This window comes from Phaenicophaeus curvirostris, chromosome 16 (assembly GCF_032191515.1).
Source record: "Phaenicophaeus curvirostris isolate KB17595 chromosome 16, BPBGC_Pcur_1.0, whole genome shotgun sequence".
In the NCBI taxonomy this organism is placed as follows: domain Eukaryota; kingdom Metazoa; phylum Chordata; class Aves; order Cuculiformes; family Cuculidae; genus Phaenicophaeus; species Phaenicophaeus curvirostris.
In genome coordinates this window covers 6,822,762-6,838,752 of record NC_091407.1, presented here as the reverse complement: position 1 = coordinate 6,838,752, position 15,991 = coordinate 6,822,762, and the positions used below count along the sequence as shown (strand labels likewise).

The 15,991-nt window shown below is 55.6% G+C and overlaps 2 protein-coding genes across 2 annotated transcripts; one reads left to right on the top strand and one right to left on the bottom strand.

Annotated features, from left to right (window-relative positions):
* Positions 1-24: 24 nt before the first annotated feature.
* Positions 25-7,798, top strand: PDAP1 (PDGFA associated protein 1). Its single transcript, XM_069869742.1, has 6 exons — positions 25-109; positions 4,124-4,215; positions 4,642-4,749; positions 5,139-5,260; positions 6,134-6,285; positions 6,969-7,798. The coding sequence occupies exons 1-6, from the start codon at positions 97-99 to the stop codon at positions 7,025-7,027; spliced, it is 546 nt and encodes a 181-aa protein (XP_069725843.1). The 5' UTR covers positions 25-96; the 3' UTR covers positions 7,028-7,798.
* A 706-nt stretch (positions 7,799-8,504) lies between these two features.
* Positions 8,505-15,991, bottom strand: ARPC1B (actin related protein 2/3 complex subunit 1B). Its single transcript, XM_069869741.1, has 10 exons — positions 15,805-15,991; positions 13,191-13,264; positions 12,392-12,496; positions 11,663-11,885; positions 11,161-11,268; positions 10,318-10,527; positions 9,997-10,072; positions 9,720-9,916; positions 9,217-9,307; positions 8,505-8,796 (listed from the first exon to the last, which is right to left on the bottom strand). The coding sequence occupies exons 2-10, from the start codon at positions 13,252-13,254 to the stop codon at positions 8,758-8,760; spliced, it is 1,113 nt and encodes a 370-aa protein (XP_069725842.1). The 5' UTR covers positions 13,255-13,264; positions 15,805-15,991; the 3' UTR covers positions 8,505-8,757.

Sequence of the window (15,991 nt, the reverse complement as noted above, 5' to 3'; positions counted from 1 at the left end):
TGTGGGGAGTCCTCAGTGGCGGGGGGCCGCTTCCGGTTCCGGGTCGCCACTCGGGGCCGGGCCGGGGGGGGCCTCGCTGCAGCAGCCGCCATCGCGATGCCGAAAGGAGGTGGGGGCCCAGCTGGGGGGGGAGGGGGGTTCTACCCGGTAAAAGGAGGGGGGTGGGCGCCTTAGGAGCTGCGAGGAGAGTGAGGGGCGCGGGAGGAGCCTCGACTGTGGAGGCTCGAGAGGGGGTGAGCGCTGCCCTCCCCCTCCCTGCGGCTGTGGAGGGGCTGGCGGTGGTGGGGGGGTGGAACAGGCCTCGTTTCCCGCCTCCGGGTGTGAGGGGAGGTCTCTTTTCCTCTCTCCCCGGTGCAGGGTGCTTGGTGAGGGGGTCTCTTTTTTCCCTCTTCTTGGCTGTGGTCTCTTGCCGCCCCTCCCTCCCTGCGGCTGGGAGGGGGAGGGGGCGGGTGGGCCTCGTTTCCCGTTCTCCGGTCTGAGGGAAGGTCTATTTTCTCCTTTCCCTAGTGCAGGGCACTCAGTGGAGGGGGTTCTCCTTTCTCGGCTGTGGAGAGACTGGGAGGGGTCGCCGCCCCTCCCTCCCCGCCTGTGGAGGTGATGGGGGTGGGAGGGGAGGCTCGTTTCTCATTCTGTGGTGTGAAAGGAGGGAGGTCTCTTTCCTCCTCTCCACGGTGCAGAGTACTTGCTGTGGGAGCCTCCTTTTCACCTTCTTGGCCGTAGAGGGGTGGAGGTGTCCCTCCCCACCCCTCTCTCCCCTTCTCGGGGAGGTGGTGGTTTCTTCCCCCAGCCGAGGGCTTCAGGGGGGAACCTCCCCTCCCTAGGTGATGGTGGCTTCTCCTCGCTTCTCTGGGAGCTGCAGCTCCTACTCTGCCCCCCAGCAAATGCCATGGGGTGGCAGCAGCCCCTAGTGCTCCCCACCAAGCTGAAACCAGCAGTTGGTCCCCTGGGCAGAGCTGGGAGCTTACAGGCAGCCAAGGAGGAGCTTTTACAACTTCCAGGGACCCCGGGGCAGGGCTGAATGCCTTCCCCAACCCACGGCTCAGCAGAGGGAACTTGGGTGGTGGGTCCAGACTTGAGAGGTGGAAGTGGGGTGCGGAGGTGGCTTCGCTTCAGGGGCTCCTTTCCTGCAGCTCCAGCAGCTCCACATCTGGGTGTTACAGGGCGGGTACTGACTTGCTTGTATGATTAAGGAGATGTAAGGAGGGACTGACGGGCTTTCAGGGCTGAGCTGGATCCACCCAGAACCTTCGCCAGATGCACCATCTGCATAATTGGCTCTTGTGCGAGCGTCGGTGAAACCCCAGTCAGAGACGTTAATGTAAACCAGCCCTCATCATGCATCTTCTCTGTAGTTTGCTCGAATTTATTTCATCAGCACTTCCCAAGCATTAGTACCAAATCTGCCTCCATATTTAGATTTTCTTTGAGCACCTGATTTTCTTGTCCATTTGTACTGTGTTAGTAGGCAGGGCTGAAGGCTTTCTGTGGTTTTTGTAAAAGCAAAGAGCTGCAGTGGGGTATAGCCCACGTTTAAATGCCCCATAACTTGGGATTTCCTGCTTGGTATTTCATTGAATAGTTTTAAAGGTTGGTTGCAAACCTTTTGCTTCCTGGGAAAAGAGGGATTTTTGCTGCTTCCCCTCCTCCTGTCAGTACGAGTTACAGCATTGGTAGCAGAAAAGAGTATTTTTGCACTCCCTGCTTAATGTGAAATAGAGGGGTTTAACCAGCCAATAATGAACTTGGGTACAGGATTATTTCTGATTATTTTGGTGGAGATTTTTTTAATACTTTGATTTAAAAAAAAAAAAAAGAGTGATTCCTTCAATGTTCTTCTACTCTCTGTGAATTAAATCCCTGAATTATGCTATTAAAACCTGAAAACAAATGTATTTGAAATCCACAGATGCTTCTATTTTCAAAGTGCTTTGCAGATAAGGATAAGAACCATTGTCTCTGTGTTATAGGTGAGGAAACTGAGGTGCAGAGCTGAAGGAGCTGCACAGTAGGAGGCAATATAGGGCAGTGGCAGGTGTAGGACTGGCGCTCCGCTCATCTGAGTTGCAGTTTGATCTCCCTGGTAAGAGCAGAGCTGTGTCCCTGCTCCATGCTGAGCTTCCTGCAGCCTCTCCAGCCCCCAAGCTGGCAGCACTGCTGCTCCCACTCCACGGGGCCTTCTCTGTGTGCAGGCTAGAATGTAAATAAGATTGAATCAGTCTTCCTTTCGCCTCTTTTTAGGCATTTAAAATAAGATAATTTCTCTAGAGGTGCTTCCCTCCCCTTGTTGCTGCTGGTTAGTTGCAGTAGTAAGGTGTCTGTGTTCCTCAGTTCTGAGCCCTGCTGGATGAGAAGGTTGCCTGGCGTCAGCTGAGCGTGGCTTTGGGTTGTGTAGGTTTCCCTGGTGTGAGGCAGCGTGTCGGGGTTGTCACTGCTGTGCCATCTCACGTGATGTCATTTGCTGGGCAGTGTCTCTTGGGCCAGAATGCTCCGTGGCAGATCTCATTCCCAGAGAGGGTCTGTATTGCCATGTGGGATAGCTGGGAGCACAAAACCAGAAACCACGTGTCTTTGGGTGCAGCGAAGCTTTCAGTTTTGCTTATGGTTTGAGTGCCATGAGCTTCCACAGCTGAGTTAAGAAAGAAGGCTCTGATCTCTCTGTGTCCCCACTTCACATGAGAAAATATCTCGGTGTTCTCTGTAAGGCTTTGTGGTGGGTGGGCGTTTTGAGATGATTTATTCCATGGCTCTGCTTTTGCTGGGCTAAAACATGAGCGTTGGCTTCTGCTGAGCCAGGAGGACAGGATTTCAGAAGTGCGTGGCCCATGGGGGCTGCCTGTTCTGCTGCTCCCCGTCCCTGCAAGTCAAGCAGCACAGCCAGGCATGGTGTGTCACAGCAGTGCAGGAGTGACAGGTCTCTCCTACGCATCCTGCACCATCCCAAGGAAGGAGAGATAATTCCCTCGCCCCTCTCTGCCCTATAAGTTGTCAGTTGTCCTCTGCAGGTGAAGTGGGGAGGGAGGGAGAGAGAGTGGGAGTTTCTTGCTCCTTCTGTTGGGCAGCTGAGAGCTCCCTGGCCCAAGTTGTTTGCTTTTTGCCAGTCACGTGCACCACTTGTGCCTCAAGCTCCCCAGCTCAGGGCTAGAGTCTGGCTCTGTTCTCGTAGCTCTTTAAGCTATGAGAACGTAAACAGAATAGTCACCTGCAGGAAGCATTACTGGCCTCATCAATTTGTTAATCAATGGAGTTTTGAACTTGAGAGCAGTTCTTAGCCAGGCAGTCCAGCCAGCCAGGCTGACTCTCTCCTCTTCCTGATTCCTAGAACTTGTTATTGTTTTTCCTTATAAAGCAGCAAAATGTGGAGGCTCCTTTTAGGCGTTCTTCAGCTCTCGTTTTAATTCCCAAAGCTTTTGTCCAATTAGCTTCCTATTTTCTGTTGGCACAGCCTTGTGGAGGGGAGTGGTTAAGGAGGCAAGCTTCTCGGAGAGCTCTTTGTAAGTGTGGCTGCTGCAGGAACACCCTGTGATTCCTTCTGCACAGGAAACGCAGAGAGCGCTGCGGGACTGAGCATCCCTTGCCAGCTCAGGAAGTGCATCAGAGAGGCCACAGGCGTTGGCATGGGTGGACAGGGAAGGATGGTGTCACTGAGAGCCATTTGGAAGCTAGTAGCCTGATAAACAGTGTAACGACTCTACCGTTTCGAGGCATGGAAGTATCCCATTTAGGGACACCTTCCTGGCTTGCTTGGTTTGGAAAATGCTGTACAGCTGATAGGCTGCTCTCGATTCCGGTGTCTCCAAAACCAGCCCAAGGAAAAGAAAGAACTGATTCTTCCAGTGTCTTTCTATGGATCAATAATCCCAATTCTCTATGCAGTCTGTAACTTACCCAAAATCCTTGGAGTGTTTCACAGAGGCTGGTGAGTTCAGTGTGCCCTTTTCTTGTTGTTGTTTAGATTCTATGGTGAGTTCAGTGTGCCCTTTTCTTGTCATTGTTTAGATTCTATCAGAGGAGCTATTCTGGTTTGTCCTGTCTGCACCAAAAATCCAGAGTGGGCTGCAGGAGGAGCAGACCTTTCTGGAAGCTCATCACTAACACATTGATTAATGTTATTTTTTTCGTACAGGTAGAAAAGGAGGCCACAAAGGCCGAGCAAGACAGTACACAAGTCCTGAAGAGATTGATGCCCAGCTCCAAGCAGAAAAGCAAAAGGCAAGGGTATGTGTTTGCCAACATTATGGGCTTGCTGCTCTAAGTCTTGGCCTGTTCAGCACACTTAACGTGCAGTTCATGAGCAGTGGCAGCACACTCAGGAGTTGCAGCTCATCTTGTCAGCGATCGCTGTGTCAGTTCTCTGGCTGGGGAGCCTGCCAGATGTGATCCAATCTGGTTCCTCACAGGAGCGAGGCCAGGTAGACCAGCCAGCTTACAGTTTGAAGGTAAAAGGATAAGGAAGGTGATAACACGGCCAGACATCTTTTTCCCACCCTATTTCATCAGTGTAGTCTACAGTGCAGGTAGTTCTTTGATCCGTGCTCTGCAGGTTGCCTTCAGAAGGAAAGGGCTTACCTCTTAATGGATGTTGAAATTCTTATATATGCCCTATTTCTCCTTCATTTTCTCTAATTTCCTGTGGTTTTGTAGGAAGAAGAGGAGCAAGAAGAAGGAGGTGAAGGGGCAACGGGGGACCCCAAAAAAGAGAAGAAGTCTTTAGATTCAGATGAGAGTGATGAAGATGATGAGGATTATCAGGTACTGTCAGTCTCAGGGCACTTAATGCATTTGCACCAGCCAGATTCATGGGACAGGAGTGATGCACACTCTTGACTTGTGTTCTCTTTAAGAGCTCCCTATAGTAATGTGGGTTTTTTGTGGAAGGAGTATTTTTAGAAGCCAAAACCCCCTTACTTAATTGCCTTTTGTCCTCAGAATGAAAACTTGTGTATTTTTATAAGGGAAATGCAAAAAAGACTGAAGATGCCTGGTATGTAAATCTTATTTCCCAAATGGTTTTGCTGTCTGGTGAAAACATCTTGAATTCCACTCTTGGGGTGTGTTGTAGTGTGTTCGATGAGCTGTGATACAACACGGAGTTGGGTATGAGAAAGCTTCTTAACCTTCCTCTTGTTCTTAAACCTTAGCAAAAGCGCAAAGGAGTGGAAGGGTTGATAGACATAGAGAATCCCAATCGTGTAATTCAGACAACCAAAAAAGTAACTCAGCTGGACCTGGATGGACCTAAGGAACTGTCGCGACGAGAGCGGTGAGTCTTCCCTGCTGCCTCAGCAGGGGCTGGTGCATTCCTGGGATTTCACCTTTGCTGGTGGCAGCAGCTTAACATGGGGAGGTGTTTCGCTGCTGTGTATGGATTGGTGTTTCAGGGAAGCCCTTTAGGTGTGCCGCTCTCTGGAGTGGACACTGAGCAGAAGCAAACTTCAGTCAGGACTTGCTGTGGATCAGAATCTCTCTTCTTACAAACTTTGCAGAGTTTTCTGCTCTCTGGAAATAACTGTGGCCATCCTGGAGCCAGGCAGCTTGGCCAGGTGCGCTGAGAGAGTGAAGTTTGTTGCTGTGAAGTGGATAGAGGCCATTCCTTTTGTTTTAGTCAAAAATGAGACATAACTCAAATCCATTAACCAGAGGTCACCTTGGGGTCCGCTTTAATCTCACTGCAGAAGGTGCCCAGGTGACAGGTAGCAGCTTCCCGAAGGTCACAGTGATTTTTTTTGCCTGAGCAGATGAATATGATGAGAATCAAAGTTTAATCTTCTAGTTTCATTTAGCAATGGAGAGTTTTGGAGTGAAAGGTTTAAGCTTGCTTGTTTGGGATAGATTGCTTCAGCACAAGTACGCCTTTGAGGGTAGGGCTGGGGAAAACATGTTGCAGTGCTGTGCAGTTGGGCTAATTCACTCAACCTCATTGTGTGCCAGTGTCCTTATTTAGCCTAGTGCAGGTAGAAGTAATCTCTCTCATCATCCCTGTTCAGACCCTACAATAGATAAAACTAGTACTTGAAAACTGGTGACAGGGCCTCCTTGTCTGTCCTCGACGTCCCTTCCTCTCAGAAAGCCTCCCCTCTCTGTCTGTGCCTGTGTCCTTACATGGATACCCTGGTGACTGCTGTGTTTCCCTCAGAGAGGAAATAGAGAAGCAAAAGGCAAAAGAAAGATACATGAAAATGCACCTAGCTGGTAAAACAGAACAAGCGAAGGCAGATCTTGCCCGACTAGCCATCATTCGGAAGCAAAGGGAAGAGGCTGCCAGGAAGAAAGAAGAAGAAAGAAAAGGTTAGAGAATAATTAATCATATCTTCTGCTCTTTCCAATGGCTTTACCACCAGGAGGTGTGATTTTTTCCATGGCGTGCACAGTCCTCCCTAATATCCTGACACTGTGTGGTGTTGCTGAGTATCATTACAGCTCCTCCCATTAAAACCAAGTTGAGCTGTTCCATTCCTATAAAGTTCTAGGACATCTGGACAGGGAGCAAGGAAAGAGAAAAGGGAACTGCCCTTAATAATTAATTGTATTGTCTTCCGCCTCCCGGTCAGTGCTTGCTTCACTTTGGGGGTTTAGTGGGTTTCTTGTCCTGGGTTGATTTGTCCACTTGCATGCTGGGGATCCAGACTGCCAGGGGAATTTGCAGCACTCCTGCCTGCACGATCTCTCGGGCTCGGACAGCTGTGAACCACGAGTCTGATGGACTCAGTAGTGTCTGTGTCCTCAGTGCCTTCCACAGAGAAGCTTTTGCATCAGCACCAGAATAATTTGTGAGTGCCTGAAGAGAGACCAGAAGGGAGAGTGCAGGGGGTTGGCTCCTCTTAACTCTGGGATTGGTGGCGAGGGGCAGAATTTTTTCCCATGACCTCACTGGTTAAGACCGGCAGGATTTCAGTCCCTGGGGTCTTCAAGCCACCACCAGCCCCCGATGCATGCTGTGAAATGTTGAAACCTCTCTTTTCCTCCCCCAGCAAAAGACGAAGCGGCTATGGCAGGTAAAAGACTGCAGTCACTATCCCTTAACAAGTAAGCCCAGGACATGCAAGAGGAGGAAACGCCAGGGAACCGTGCCTGGTGCCTGCCGGGAACTCTGTCGTGTTGCGTACCATAGCTGCCACGTAGGGTGTGCTGCGGCATCGAAGTCACCTTCACCTCCAAGAGACACTGACGATGTGTTTGTCCTCATCCTGGCACAGATTTCCATTTGGGGTTAGGGGCAGCTGCTACCTTCGGTGCAGAACTGTGCTGAACAGCGATTCTCTGTAACAGTTTGGAAACCTGAATGTTTTTGCTGGTTTTAGGATTAAGAACTCATAGACGGGGCGGGGGGCAGGGTGGGAGGGAGCTGTGCGGGAGGGGAGATGCTTCAAATATTAGATTGCAAGACAATAGATCGTGGGGTCGTTGTGGGGTGGGGTGGGGCATGGGGCGGGGAGCTTTGACTTGCTAGTGAAAGCCCAAAGGGTAATGGATCCGAGGAATCCTTTGGGCCCATCAAAGTTTGCTGCAGGGTGGTGCAGTGTAATCTGGGAGACTGACTTCATGGACATCCGGAGTGCCGTTCCTTCCTGGCTTCATCCCTCCTTTCTTGCACCCAATCTCCCCTTTTCCCTCCTCTTCATTTTTTTTTTTTCTCCTTCTTCGGGATAGTGCCAGTTTTTAAAAACATCATCCTTTGTTTAAAGGGGAAAAAAAGCCCACATTAATTGGGTCTGACAAAGATGGAAAAAAAACTTGATAAAGCTTAAAAAGAAACAACAACAATCATATATTTGGCTGATTAAAATGTAAGTTATCAGAACTGCTCTGTCCTCCTCTTGCGCGTGTGTGAACGAACACCAGTGTACATGGTGCCATAGCAGTCTGGGCACGTGGCAACTTATGCGCCGGCTGCTTTGCCGCTTCTCTGTGTTTGTGATGTGGGATTTGACTCCAGATTCAGGAGCTCCATCCACAGATGCAGCCTGAAGGCAAAAAGCTTTTCTGGCTGTCTCCCTCTTGGGTTACCAGAGTGGAGGAAGCAGTTACCCTCAAGCTGCTGCCTAACCCCATCACTGTGCCCGGGAGATGGGACTGCTTGGCTCCCATGTCGGAGGTGGAGGTCGGTGGTGCTCTGATCCCCGTTGCCTGGCAGCCTGTGCTTTTAACAAGCTGGAAAGGAGGAGAATTGGTTCGGTAGCCCAGGGATTCCGAGCTGGCTCCCAGTGTGAGGGGTTGCACACATGACAGAACTGGACTGGTGTCCAGGAGGAGCTTATACGGGGAGCAATATGGGAAACCTGCACTGCCACGCCACCTCTGTCCTCTCCCCACCCTTTTCTCCAATCCCCATCCTGCTTTGAAACCGTGCTGAAGCAGAGAACGGGGCAGTGACATTCCCCTTATCCCTATGGCCCCACTTTACCCTCCAAGCTGACAGCAGAGTGGACGTGAGTACTCGTGGTGAGATGCTGCGACGTGCTCTGATCCCACACGTGTTGGCATTGAGCAAATTAAACCAAGAATCATTGCATTTATACAGGAAAATCCTTTATTGTTATTTAAGCGATGTATGACCAGCATCGAGTAGGATGGTAACAAAAATAGTAAAAAAAAAATGGTTTTCTTCATTTGAGAGCAGCTGCCGGGGCTGGCTGGCAGCTGAAGAAGCACGCTGGTGGCCTCGTGGCCGGCTCGTGTGGCACGGGGGCTCGCGGGGGAAAGCAGGCAGGCAGGGCAGGGGCAGGCTGGCAGCTGGGATGCCCTTCCCGGCTGGCTCCTTCATTTGATCTTGAGATCTTTCAGAGCTGACTCCAGGCTCTGAAATGAAACGGGAGGTCATTTGTCATCTGCTTTTTGCTTTCCAAGGCAACTGGAGGTGGTTGGGAAGCTACTGGGGAGCACAGTTTGGGGGGGAAGGTCTGCCCTGGGGTGTTAGTACACCCCACAAGGAGGACATCCTAAATTCAGCTGATTTTAGCTCATCTTTCAAGCCAGGAGAGGGTGCTGGATCCCAGAGCAAGACTGGCATCGACTCCCGCTCTGAGGGTGAGCTGTGAAAGGGCCACCCAGGGGTGTTCCTCCCCCAGCCCTGGGTTCAAAGAGATCCCACCCAGGACTACGGGACTCCCTGTGGGCAGGATGGAGCCCACCACCCCAGCCAAGAGCTGTGCAGCAGCACGAGGGGGGAATTGCAATTAGAACCATGGATAATGAGGATTCAATGCAAGGACACCTCACCTTGACGTCCCAGATGCTCATGCCGCCGTCCATCCCGGTGGTGCAGAACTGCGAGCAGTTGGCCTTCCCACCCTGCAGCACCGAGATCTGGCTGCGGGGCACGAAGAGGCAGGGGGATCAGCCCCAGGCTCCCAACAAGCTTTCGGGGCTGCCTGGGGGTGTGGGGGGCAGCAGGGCCACAACCCTCCCTCTTCCCAGCCACGTGCATGGATGCTCAGGGCTGTCCCAGCTCCTTGGGCTGGACTCCTCCATCTACCCCGGCCACGTGCAGGGATATTTAGAGATACCCTGCGATGCTTCAGGGATGCTCAGGGCTCTCCCAGCTGTCAGGGCTGGACTTCTCCATCTTCCCCACCCACGTATAGGGATGCTCCAGGGTTGTCCCAGTTCCCAAACCAGACAGCAACATAGCCAAGGGATGTTCTGGGCCAGAACCCTGAAGCAGCCCGTGGGTGACCCAACCGAGCCCGTCCCTCCACCGTTCTCCTCCCTCCAGTTCGTGCCTGATGCTGTTCTTGTGCACGGTGTCCAGCGTGGCATTGGCAGTGTCCGAGCTCGCTTTCTTGTCCAGGTTCTGGAAGCGCTCGCGGGCAGTGAGGCCGCGCTGGGAGCTCTGCTTGGGGACGTCCAGCTTCCCCCCAAAGGTCAGCACGCCCTGGCTCTCGTCGTAGGTGAACAGCATCGGGCAGCAGTCATGGCCCTGGGGAAGCACAGCCCTGCTCGGCACCATCCTCGGGCTCCCGGTGCGATGCCCGCCCCGTGTCCCCGGCCCGGACTCACCGCAGCCACCAGGCTGTTTTCGGTGATGAAGGTGACGGCCAGGAGGGGCAGGGTCTCGGTGCACAGGGTGGCCACGCTACGAGAGAGTTCAGAGCGTTAGCGGGAAGCTGAGCTTCAGCCTCTCTGCGCTGAGACTGGCACAGCTCGTGACACAGATGGGAGCCACGAGACCGCAAGGAGAGGACAATTTGCCTCCTCTGACCAAGTCTCCACCTGGATACCTCCATCCCCACATCATTTTGGGAGTGAACCCCCGCCGCCACCCTCAGCACGGCCACCCCCAGCTCCTCCAAGTCCCCTCCATTTCCCAGCCCTGCTTACGCCATCTTCTTGTTGGCGTCGGCGAGGCAGAGGGTGCTGTCGTGGCTCACCCAGGCCACACGGGCGCCGCTGGCTGAGAAGCAGATGCTGTGCACCCACCCGCAGCTGTTGCTCGACTCGAACATCAGCTCCCCGAAGGGCATCTTGGAGCCCCACGGCGTGGGGCTGGGCCGCTGCTCCTCCACCTCCTTGATGTAGGCTGAGAATATCCTGGGCGAGGCAAAAACCCTGCCATGTGTGCCAGGACACAGCACCGGAGCTACCTCCATTCCTCCCACTTCCATGCCTCAGTTTCCCTATCAGAGCCCACAGGGTGTCCCGTCACCTCCTGCTCTCCGCTGGATGCTGTAACACTGAAAGGAGGTTGTGGAGAGGAGGGAGCTGGGCTCTTCTCCCAAGTGACGGGACAGGACGAGAGGGAATGGCCTCAAGCTCCGCCAGGGGAGGTTCTGGCTGAACATCAGGAAAAAATTTTTCATGGAAAAGGTCATTGGGCACTGGCAAAGGCTGCCCAGGGAGGTGGTTGAGTCACCTTCCCTGGAGGTGTTTAAGGCACGGGTGGACGAGGTGCTGAGGGACATGGTTTAGTGATTGATGGGAATGGTTGGACTCGATGATCCAGTGGGTCTTTTCCAACCTGGTGATTTTATGATTCTATGATTGTCCCCAGGGCATCCCCCAGCCCGCCCTGTGCCCCATCCCCGGCTCCCAGCAGCACCCAGAGGGGTGAAGCGTTTCCCATGGCCAAGCCACGGTGCTGTGCCAGAGTGGGACCCCAACCCATCCTTGAGGGGATCCTCCCACATCACCCCCTCCCATTCATTTGCCCCCACCGCTCCCCACCGACACTTGAAGTCGCAGGAGCCGGCGGCCAGGAGGACGTTGTTGGGGTGCCAGTCGAGGCTGAGGACCGTTGAGCGGATGGGCTTCTTGATGTGCTTGCAAACCCACCTGTGGGGAGAGGAGCCAGCGTCAGTGGGGGAGCATCACCCCCCCGGGAACATCCCTGGCCTTTGGGAGAGCTGGCTGAGGGTGCTCGGGGTTACCAGCACCCCAGGAGCTACCCCAGCCTGCAGCAGCAGCCAGGGCTCGGGGACAGCGTGTCCCATCCCCAGCAGTTTGGAGCATCTCTCTCCATCTCCCCATCTGTCTCCTCTTCCACCTCCTTCTCTAGCTCCCATCTGTCACCCCTATCTCCTGTCCTACCTCCAACTCCTCTGGTTTCCTGTCTCCCAGTCTGTGTCCCTTCCACCCATCTCCCCCTTCCTTCCTCCCTCCCTCTTTTCTCCGTTTCCCAATCCACCTCTCCGAGAACAGACCCAGGGAGGCCAGGGCAGAGCCTCACCAGTCGTTCTCCTGCTCAAAGTAGCAGATGGAGATGAGCCGGGAGCCGCTGCCCACGGCAAACTTGTTCTCCTTGGGGGACCACTTGACGCAGCGGGCAGCCCGGTTGATCCGCAGGATGACCAGGGTGGGCTTCCAGACGTTGCCCTTCAGGGTCCAAACGTAGGCGTTGCGGTCGGTCCCGCATGTCACCAGCCGGTTGCTCTCAGGGGCCCAGTCGATGCCTGGAAGGCAAAGGAGGGTAGGGGATGCATCGCTCAGGGATGGAGATCATTCGGATACAGAGATGTTGTGGGTGGTCTCTGCTCCAGAGTCCCTCTTTGACCTACTCCCACGTCTACTCCAAATCATCCCATTCCATCCCAACACATCTCTTCCATCTATCCATCCATCCATCTCATCTTTCCTCATCCATCTCGTCCCACCTCATCCTTTTCCATGCCAACCCCCCCCACCCCATCTCTTCCCTCCATCCATTCCAACCTATCCATCCCACTACATTCTCCTCATCCCACCCACTCCCTCCCTCTTCATCTCTCCCATTCTACCCCTCGGTTCCTTCTGACGTGCTGGATCGGGGTCAGAAGAGACACAACCTGCTCGCTTTCCTCCACCCACTGCTCAACCCCCATCCAGAAGCTTCCAATACCACCAAGTGGGGCCAGGACCTTCTCCGGGGCAGGGCCACCTGCCACCCTCATCCCCGTCCCCTCCATCAGCTGGGACTCACCTGTCACCTGCCCATTGTGCTCCTTCAGCTCATGGATCTTGGTCCACTTGGCCCCATCCTTGCGGTAGATGTGGACCTCGTGGTTGTTGGGGCAGAGGGCAATCTCTGTGGGGTGAGAGCAGCAGGGCAGAGCCCTCCTTGGGTGATGGGCTCTGCTGAGGGGGCGCCGGGCTGGCCAGCATTGATCTGCGCCTTCCAGTGCTCCAGACTTGGTGGGACCTCGCTGCACAGTGGGGTCCCACCGAGCCCCCCAGCCCCGCGCTGCCCCAAAGCTGGGCCAGCTCCTGCAAACTGGCCCTACAGGGAAGCTCCCTCAGACCCTACAGCCTCTCTTCCCCAGCCCATGGTCCTGTGGGGCTGGTTGGATGGGATAAAACGGGATGGGAAGGGATGGGATGCATGGCTCGGGGTGCTCAGCTCCCATCCAGCCCCATCCTGCCAGCCCGGAACGCCAACCCCAGCAGATAAAGCCCTTTTTGTTCTCTCCCACATCCCCCGTGCCGAGGCTCGGAAATGCCATCGGAGGTTCCCCTCTCCTCCCAGTGCTGTGCCCGTCCCTCACCCACCGGCTGCCTCGGGGCTGGGTGCTGTGCTGGCACCGCGGGATGCGGGAGCACGAGCGCTGCCCCCAGCCCCACAATCTCCCTGTGGCAGCACCCGCTTCCCCGGATTCAGCCCCTGATTCAGCCCCAGCCCGGCTCTGTCCCATCCTGAGAGGCATCGCGTGCCACAGGGGCGCTCAGACCTGCTTCACGCCACCCCTGGGGATTTCAGGATGGGGGGTCCTGGCCGTACTTACGGGTCCGGTCCTTGTTCCAAGCGTGGCAGCTGATGGGCTCCAGCAGGAAGCTGTGATAAGCCATGGCTCGCGGGCTGGGGACGGGGAGAGACCCCACGGGCATCAGGACAAACTGCTTTGGCCACGGGGATGAGCTCCCACACTGAACATGCCCTCCCAGCACGTTTCCCCCCTTCAGCAATTTCCCAAAGGGTTTCCAGGCTCAGAGAGTGAGCCCGAGCAAGGCAGAAGAATGCCCTGGCAGGTCCATCTTGGGCAGGTGGAGCTGGAGGAGACACTCTCCACAGCGCTGCCCCACGGCTGGGCAGCCTGCACTGAGCGTTCTGGGTGCCTGTGGCCAGAAGATGCTCATGGTGAGGTATCCCATAGCCAGGTGGGAAGTAGGGACCACTTCCAGACCCTGCTGTCATCCTTCTTCAACTGCCTGGAGCCAACCGGGTGCATGAGGACCACGGTGTCAGCACTGTCAGCCCCACCAGGCATCCTGCAGGTCCAACCACAGGCAGCATCTCCTTGCTCCAGCTGCTCCCACCAGCCCCACAGGGCCAGATTCACTTGCTCCTTCCCTGTCTCTCACTTCGGAAGAACCAAAGCCCCATGAAGGCACCTCCATCCCGTCCCGTCCCGTCCCGTCCCATCCCATCCCTGCTCAGCCCCAGCGAGCGGGTGACTAATCCCTTCCCCTGGCTGAGCTCATCGCCACTCCTGCCAGAGCCTGCCAACCGCTCTGGTGCCGAAGGACACAGCAGCTTCCTGCAAGGCCCCTCTGGGTGCCACGGGAAAGGCTTGTAGCCCCTTGGCTACTCAGCTGAGGTAACACATGGATGCAGGGAAACACCTCACCAGGGTGTGACGGACAGGGATTACTCATAGTTTGCCTCTCAGCTATTTTGGGAACTCCCTGAACACTGCCCGTTTTCTTCGGTGGCTGAAAACGGTGCAGAGGAAAGGGAAAAAAACATCCCTCCTAGCAAACTTCAGGCCTTGGGCTGGTGAAAAGAAAATCCATGGAGCTCCATCACCTGCTTTCACACAGCGAGAAAGCCCAGTGCTGGTGCACAGCTCGACTCCAGCACAAGGACAGGCAGCTAAGGACCCCGATCCTGCTGGAGTTCAGCACCGAGTGACCCACGGGAAGGTACAAAGCCACTCTGGCTGCCAAATAAAACCAGCAGCAAGCAGGGGCACTGCTGGTGCTGTTGCAAAAGATGAGGAGCAGAAAAAATGTGTGAAACTGGCTGAAATGGGGACCCAGCTAAAACGGCTGGTGGGGAAGAGGGAGGGCAGGCAGCACGCTCGGTAATGCTTTCCACCTTCAAGTGTTCTCCAAGAAAACAGCAATATTTTCTTTTTTCACTCTGGTTCGGATGCTCAGAGGCTTGGAGCCTCCTCGCCACGGGTCTTGCTGCTCACCCCTTCAACCCCAGCCCGAAGGGACGGCTCGGCCGCCGCGCTGGGGAGCGGAAGCTGCCCTGTGCCTGCCCCGGGATGCTGGGTAAGAAGCAAGAGCCGTTGATCGCTCCCTGCAGCGGTTGAAGTCTCATTTCCCCAGCAGCTGGGTCAGGGCTAGTTCCCTGCTGCCGCCCCACGGGTGAGGAGCCCAGGGGTGACCCCAGGGAGCTCAGCAGCCCCTTGGCCACCAGTGAAGAGCATTGGAGAGGCTGCGGCTGTCGCCCCACTCGACAGGGAGCCTCTCGAGGGAGGAAAACAGGCATTTTTGAATGGCCAGACAGGGCGCGATTGGGAGCTGAGGCAGCTCCGTTATCTCCTGAGCCAGCCCTGAGGCGCCGAGCAGTTCGGAAATATCCTTGGAGGAGATAACCCAACCTTGGCAGGAGCCGAGCAGTGGGGAATAACCAAACCTTGGCAGGAGCCGAGCACCCGGGGCTCCTCCTGGTCCCAGGGAGGAAGCTGCGTGCTGAAGAACTCTAGTTTTGGTTTTGCTGAGCCTGGCGGGGCGGTGGGAGGTGGGTTTGCAGGAACATGGTGCTGCCCGAAGCCACAGGACCCCATGGAGCTGTGCCCAGCCACCCCGTCCTCTCACGCTGCTGAGACCCCAGCCCCGACCCCCGGGACCCCCCTGCTCCACGTGGGGACCTTAGGGTGTCACTCCCTATGCTCCTGCCAGCCAGGCTTGGGACAGCCAACCTCAGCCCCCAGCATTAGCGTGGGGTCCCCCAGGACCAGTTGGGCCGTGGGGGGACATCGCTGCCCCCAGGCAGATGGAAGGCAGCTCTGACCCTCCTCTTCCCCACGCTGGGTAAAGCAGGAGGCAGCCGATACCCGAGGAGGAGAGGGGAGACGGCAGCCAGCTCTGGCTCTGCCAGCACCAACCCCTGCCAGGGGACCCTTTCCAACACCCTCCAGCTGCCAGGCTTTGGGCAAGAGATTGAAACTCAAAACTTGCTCCCAAAGCTGGTGAAAAAAAAAAACCTGCCTGAAATTGCAGCAACAGCAAAGCCCACGAGCAAGGCACTGTCTGCACCCACCTCACACCCCAGCGCAGCCCCGGTGGGGGGACCCTCGCCTCCCCTCGAGCAGGGGCTGAGCACCAGGAGAGGCGACAGCCCCAGCTCCTCGCCCGGGGTGGCAGAGCTACCTCCTCGCTCCTTACCTTGCTGGGCAGCGCGGGCAGGGCTAGTTCATGGACTCTGGGCAGTCGACACGAACGGCAGCCCAGAGCGAGCGGCGGGAGCTGCTGGCTGCCCCGCCGAGGCAGACCGACTTCCCTTTTCCTCTCTGAGAAATGCAACCACTTCCTTACGTGGGCGTTGGGGGAGCGCAAAGCAGCGAGGCGGCCG